Source organism: Clinocottus analis, unplaced genomic scaffold, assembly GCF_023055335.1.
Source record: "Clinocottus analis isolate CAN_PGR_092001 unplaced genomic scaffold, fCliAna1.0.p SCAF_77, whole genome shotgun sequence".
In the NCBI taxonomy this organism is placed as follows: Eukaryota; Metazoa; Chordata; class Actinopteri; order Perciformes; family Cottidae; genus Clinocottus; species Clinocottus analis.
In genome coordinates this window covers 145001-151539 of record NW_027176237.1, presented here as the reverse complement: position 1 = coordinate 151539, position 6539 = coordinate 145001, and the positions used below count along the sequence as shown (strand labels likewise).

Genomic DNA, 6539 nt, shown 5'->3' with positions numbered 1-6539 from the left:
AGGACAACAAAGTACTTTGTGTGTACAAATATTATCTACAATTATATTTAGGCTGTAACTGTAGTTTTGACACCTGTCGTCAGTAGTGAACTTCTCATTTCTCTCCTGGAATGAAACGGGGTTTTTGCCTTTTTTAAGTCAACGCGGTTTATCCGTTTAAAAACATCATGTCATTGTTATTGATGATATTATTATGAAGTGATCAGTTTTATAGATTAAATATTGATTTATAGATGTTTACTAACAGGTAATTTATTAACTGTGTGTGTGTGTGTGTGTCAGGTTGCCTCACAGCTTGAGGTGTGTGTCGTGCACGTTTACGACCTTCGTAGGAGACAAGATGGCCGATCACCTGACTGAGAGGCCAGAACATCAGTGCATCATGATGACGCACAACGGTAACACACACAACCTAACACACACAGACACACTGTTTGTGCTTGTACTTCTACTGCAGTAAAGGATCTCCAACATAAAGATGTTCTGTTGTTTTAGATCTCGATGTTAACGGAGAGAACCAACAACCATCTCTCAGGTGAGACACACACACACAGATACACACACACAGATAAACACAGATACACACACACATAGATAAACACACTCTCAGCCCCTTCACAGTAAAAGCCTCTCGGGAGTCTGAATCTAAATCAAATGATCAGAACGTGAGGGCTTTTATTGTGAAGGGCCTCCGCGCCCGTCTCCTGCTGGTCATTACATCACTTCCTGTCCAGTTCTTGGTTTTTGTTTCCTTTTGAACTCTTGTCGTCCTCTCCAGTGTGACATCACCTGTAGGTCATGTGGGCGGAGCCTTCATCCCCCTCCACCTGCTCACCTGCAGTCAGACCGTGCTGTCCGTCAAACACCTCGCCTCGCCGCCCCCGCTCTCCTCCCCCCCCGCCATGACCATCAAGTTCCTGGGGCCCCGCCCACAACCTGAGCAGGTGAGCAAGTTCATTTCATCTTTGGTTTCGGGTTGAAAGCAAAAAATATATAATGTTCCATTTTAATCTCAAGTGTTTTAATTATTATCTCAAGTATATAGAACTTTAATCTCAGACTTTAATTTCAGATTCTAATCTCAGACTTTAATTTCAGATTCTAATCTCAGACTTTAATTTCAGATTCTAATCTCAGACTTTAATTTCAGATTCTAATCTCAGACTTTAATTTCAGATTCTAATCCCAGGCTCTAATCTCAGACTTTAATCTCAGGCTCTAATCTCAGACTTTAATTTCAGATTCTAATCTCAGACTTTAATCTCTGATTCTAAACTCTCACTTTAATCTCTGACTCTAATCTCAGAGATTGTTTGATAATCTCAGACCATCTCCCCTTCAGGTCTCCCCCCTGTCGGCCCCCCAGCTCCTGGTGGTCCTGTCCTCGCTGTGCCACGGCCTCGATCAGGCCTGCCGCCGCTTCCTGGTGACGCGCCCCACGGTGCGCTCGTGGCTCCGGCGGCAGGAGCGCCGGCTGCCGGACAGGAAGTGGGGCTGGAGCACGGAGAAGCTGGCGGAGTGGGTGCTGAGTCAGCACGAGCAGCAGCTGCGTCTGAGCGAAGCCGTCCTGCTGCAGACCGCCAGGAGCGCGCTGGGCGAGCAGGCGCCGCCGCTGGACCGCTACAGCTGGACCGTGGACTTCCTGCTGCGCCACCGGCTCGGCCTGCAGCCGGACCAGCGCCGAGGAAGACTACCGAGGAGCATCCGGGACGCCAGCCGCTCGTTCGCCCGCTCGCTCGCCAGAGAGGTCCGATAGTTCACTACGACCGTAGTACTCTGTAGTACCAGTATCTGTAGTACCAGTATCTGTTGTACCAGTATCTGTAGCACTAGTATCTGTAGCACTAGTATCTGTAGTATCTGTAGCACTAGTATCTGTAGTATCTGTAGCACTAGTATCTGTAGTATCTGTAGCACTAGTATCTGTAGTATCTGTAGCACTAGTATCTGTAGCACTAGTATCTGTAGTATCTGTAGCACTAGTATCTGTAGTATCTGTAGCACTAGTATCTGTAGTATCTGTAGCACTAGTATCTGTAGCACTAGTATCTGTAGTATCTGTAGCACTAGTATCTGTAGCACTAGTATCTGTAGTATCTGTAGCACTAGTATCTGTAGCACTAGTATCTGTAGTATCTGTAGCACTAGTATCTGCAGTATCTGTAGCACTAGTATCTGTAGTATCTGTAGCACTAGTATCTGTAGCACTAGTATCTGTAGTATCTGTAGCACTAGTATCTGTAGTATCTGTAGCACTAGTATCTGTAGTATCTGTAGCACTAGTATCTGTAGTATCTGTAGCACTAGTATCTGCAGTATCTGTAGCACTAGTATCTGTAGTATCTGTAGCACTAGTATCTGTAGCACTAGTATCTGTAGCACTAGTATCTGTAGTATCTGTAGCACTAGTATCTGTAGTATCTGTAGCACTAGTATCTGTAGTATCTGTAGTCCTAGTATCTGTAGTACTAGTAGTACTAGTATCTTGTTCTTCAGATTCAGAGCCGTGGGGTTCCGGCTCATCGCGTCGGCTCCATGGACGAGTTCTCCATCTTTCTGGACCTGGACCGGTTCTCCAAGCAGAACCCGGCGGCGCTGCAGCTGTCGGGTTCTCCTGATGAGCGGCCCGTGTTTGACGTGGTTCTCTCCGCGCTGTCCGACGGGACGTTCCTGCCGCCGCTGCTGTTCTCCAGAGGGCCCGCGCCGCGCCTCCCCGACGGGTTCCCCGACAACGTTCTGCTGGAGGCCCGACGGGAAGGGTTCTCGAACCGGGACCGCCTCCGGCTCTGGATCGACCGGGTGAGCGGACGCGTTCCTCCTCTTCCCCGTCTCTTATTGTGAAATCCGTGGCGGCGCCGGCTCGCGCGCTTCCTGCCGGTGACGTTCCCCTGTGTGCAGGTGTGGCGCCCCCGTGTGGCCGCCCGCGGCCCCGGCGAGGCCGTGCTGCTGGCGGACGTCTACCGGGGTCACCTGGCCGACGGCTTCAGGAGCGGCCTGAGCGCGCTCGCCACCGGCGCCGCCTTCATCCCGCCGGGATGCTGCTGCCGCCTGCAGCCGCTGCACGTCTGTGTGACGCCGGTGCTCACAGACTTCCTGCAGGTACCGGTCACCTGTCTGTGTGTCTCACCTGTCTGTGTGTCTCACCTGTCTGTGTGTCTCACCTGTCTGTCTGTGTGTCTGTCTGTCTGTCTGACCTGTCTGTCTCACCTGTGGGGTCTTGGTGACCTCTGGTTCTCCCCTCAGGCCCGGTGGACTCAGCTGGTCTCTGATGGCGGTCTGGAGGATCTGGATCAGCTGACTCTGACTTTGGCCTGTTGGCTCAGTGAAGTTTCCTCCACGCTGAACTCTGAGACACACACACACCTCCTGTGCAGGTGTGTGTGTGTGTGCGTGTGCGTGTGTGTGTGTGTGTGTGTAAGTAATTTATTTAGTTTTACACATTATATCTGAAGTGACTTCTTCTGTGGTTCCGTGTTGACTCCTCAGGTCGTTCACGTCGGTGTGTGACATGCAGCTGGAGGACCGAGGGGAGGAGGAGGACCGAGGGGAGGAGGAGGACCGAGGGGAGGAGGAGGACCGAGGGGAGGAGGAGGACCGAGGGGAGGAGGAGGACCGAGGGGAGGAGGAGATGATCGCAGCCCTGACGAAGGCTCTGATCCAGCTGCCAGACGCCTCCAACCCTCCAGCAGAACTACAGCTGCTGATGGAGGAGGAGGTATAGACGGAGGAAGAGGAAGAGGAGGAGGTATAGACGGAGGAAGAGGAAGAGGAGGAGGTATAGACGGAGGAGGAGGAGGAGGTATAGACGGAGGAGGAGGAGGAGGTATAGACGGAGGAGGAGGAGGTATAGACGGAGGAGGAGGAGGAGGAGGAGGAGGAGGAGGAGGAGGAGGAGGAGGAGGAGGAGGAGGAGGAGGAGGAGGAGGAGGATTTATATCCAACACAAGCGCCACGTTGTTTAATGAGTTTAAAATCTGCAGGAATGTAAATGAAGAGTTTTGACGTGACCTTTGACCTGTAAATAAATGTTTTTGTTATTTTGGACTGTAAAATGAATTGTGATGTTTTACAGAAGAATAAAGAGACTTCAGTTCATCTGTTTTATTGTTGATGTTCATGGGGACGTTAATGAAACAGTGATGTCATATATTATACATATCCACTCCGGGATTAAAGTAGACACAGACCATAATTCCCACACAGTTCATCTTCTGAAGATTATTGAACCTAAATAATACTGCACTTCCTGTGTTCAGAGGAAGTCCGTTACTGCAGTCACACGTTCAGACTTTTATTTTGAAGCTCCGGAAGCTGTGTTCTTCACTGAGGCTGACGTCACAGTGTGAGCTCAAGATGGCGCCTCTCGGTAACGCGTGTTAGCGGAGTGTCTTTGTTGTGTTGACAAAGTGTGTGTGAGCTCCATCCGGGTCTCTGTGTGTCCGGAGGAACCTGGTGGACTTTTGTCTCGATGCTTCTCTCTGACTCATCTCCCGGCGGCCTACAAAGAAACTGAAGCTAGCTTAGCGTGTTAGCAACATCGTCGTCGGGACTGTTGGATGGAGAGCAAACGGGCTTCGTGACGGAGTTTGTGTGGAGAACAAGTTGCTGTCGTCGTGTGAACATGTGTAAAGTCCAAATGCTGAGAGCGTTGGTGAAGCAGCGACTCACTGCGGCTGCGCAAGAGATATTTGGGCTGTTTGAAAGAACGATAGCAGAGTACGAGGAGGAACTTTCTGCTTCTAGAGACGAGAACGAGCGACAACGGAGACTACTGGACGCTGTTTTCAACCCGGAAGTCCGGGTCCACAGAGCAGGTTGGTCTCTACTTCTTCTCTCTCACTGCTCACAGTAGTTATTGGTCACGTGTCTTTGGAAAATGAAATGTTCTGTCAGTGGGTCTCTGGGAGCTGGTTGCTGTTCTGGGTTGACATGGACATGTAGCATGTAGCATTATATAAGGTAGCATTAGCGTTAGCTTTAGCCTGAATGCATTCGTCGCGCTGTGGTTTGTGGTAATTTTTTTGTGGTTGTGTTGCTCTGCCGCGCAGACACAACAGTAACGCACTCTGTGCTCGTGGTGTGTTCTTCCTTCACATCTATGAAGGCAGATTTGTGTCTTTTTTTACCCGAGCAAATTTCTTGTTGGTAAGTAAATTATATCCAAATCTTTGCTCTCAATTCCAAAAATTGCTCGAAAAAAAACGCTCTCAAAACTAAAATTTGCTTTATAAAAAAAATGCTCTCAAAAAAAAACTCAAGTTGTAACTTTTTGGATTGAGAGCGCAGGTATTTTGAGAGCTTTTTTTTCTAGAACATTTTTTTAGAGCATTTTTTTGGGAGAGCTTTTATTTATTCATTTTTATTTTTTATTTTTCTAGAGCATTTTTTTTCCCGTTTTTTTAGATGTTTTTTTTCCAGAGCGTTTATTTTTTTAGACAAACTTTTTTGAATTGAGAGCAAAGATTTTAATTACAAACAAGACATTTGCTCGGGTAAAAAAGACACAAATCTACCTTCATACGCGTCACTTGACTTCCAGACAGCAGCTGATGATCCTTCGAGGGCCTCGCCTTCTGCTGCTGACGTTTTATTTACCTTCCACACGACACCGAGCGTCTCTACTGCAGTCCACTGCAGACGCCATGACGCCATGACCACCTGAAGGTTTACCCGTCTTTACAGCCTGGACCCCTCGTGTAGAAGTTGGTCTGCAGTCAGGATGTTCTCAGTTCAGTGCTCGTGCCCACCTGTACCTGTATCTACAGGTGTTACATCACTAGTTAGAATCAATTCACAGTTGTACTCAATGTGTGTTTCCTGTTTCCTGCAGACGTCCAGCAGCTGTTTGCGGTTAAAGACGCGCTTCAGCAGCAGGTCTGGAGCTCCAGTCTGGACCAGGAGGACCCAGAGCCCCTTCACATTAAAGAGGAGCCCCCTCATATTAAAGAGGACCAGGAGGACCCAGAGCCCCCTCATATTAAAGAGGACCAGGAGGACCCAGAGCCCCCTCATATTAAAGAGGACCCAGAGCCCCCTCATATTAAAGTGGACCAGGAGGACCTAGAGCCCCTTCACATTAAAGAGGACCTGGAGGAACCAGAGCCCCCTCATATTAAAGTGGACCAGGAGGAACTCTGGACCAGCCAGGAGGGAAAGAAGCTTCAAGAGCTGGAGGAGGCTGGTATCAAGTTCTCATTCACTTCATTTACTGTGAAGAGTGAAGATGATGAAGACGAAGCGCAGTCCTCACAGCTTCATCAGACTCGGAACCGAGAGGCAGAACCTCCAGCCAGCAGCTCAACTGAACACATGGAAACTGAAAGTGATGGAGGTGACTGTGGAGAACCAGACAGGAACTCAGGTCCACATAAACATTTACAAATATCCAGCAGAGACGAAGCTTCACAGCGTGACGATGAGCGGAAGAAGATCAGAGAACCTCAGTCAGGTTTAAACTCTCTGAATAATAGTGTCGTTTCAGTCAGTGAGTCCAGGTGTAGTGCTGGAGAGAAACCATTTCGCTGCTGGGTTTGGAAGAA

The 6539-nt window shown here is 49.0% G+C and overlaps 2 protein-coding genes across 2 annotated transcripts in view; both read left to right on the top strand.

Annotated features, from left to right (window-relative positions):
- Nucleotides 1-38: 38 nt before the first annotated feature.
- On the top strand, nucleotides 39-3721 carry pogza (pogo transposable element derived with ZNF domain a). The gene is made up of 8 exons (XM_068567097.1): nucleotides 39-398; nucleotides 496-535; nucleotides 779-944; nucleotides 1343-1747; nucleotides 2497-2799; nucleotides 2899-3099; nucleotides 3244-3374; nucleotides 3487-3721. The coding sequence occupies exons 1-8, from the start codon at nucleotides 341-343 to the stop codon at nucleotides 3719-3721; spliced, it is 1539 nt and encodes a 512-aa protein (XP_068423198.1). The 5' UTR covers nucleotides 39-340.
- Nucleotides 3722-4477: 756 nt separating this feature from the next.
- The window catches only part of LOC137779414 (zinc finger and SCAN domain-containing protein 31-like), a 2281-nt gene continuing 219 nt past the window's right edge, over nucleotides 4478-6539 (top strand). The window contains exons 1-2 of the mRNA XM_068567116.1: nucleotides 4478-4814; nucleotides 5831-6539. The exon at nucleotides 5831-6539 is cut by the window's right edge and continues 219 nt beyond it. Coding sequence (XP_068423217.1) covers nucleotides 4622-4814; nucleotides 5831-6539 — 902 coding nt within the window. The 5' untranslated portion in view covers nucleotides 4478-4621. The remainder of the gene's footprint in view (nucleotides 4815-5830) is intronic.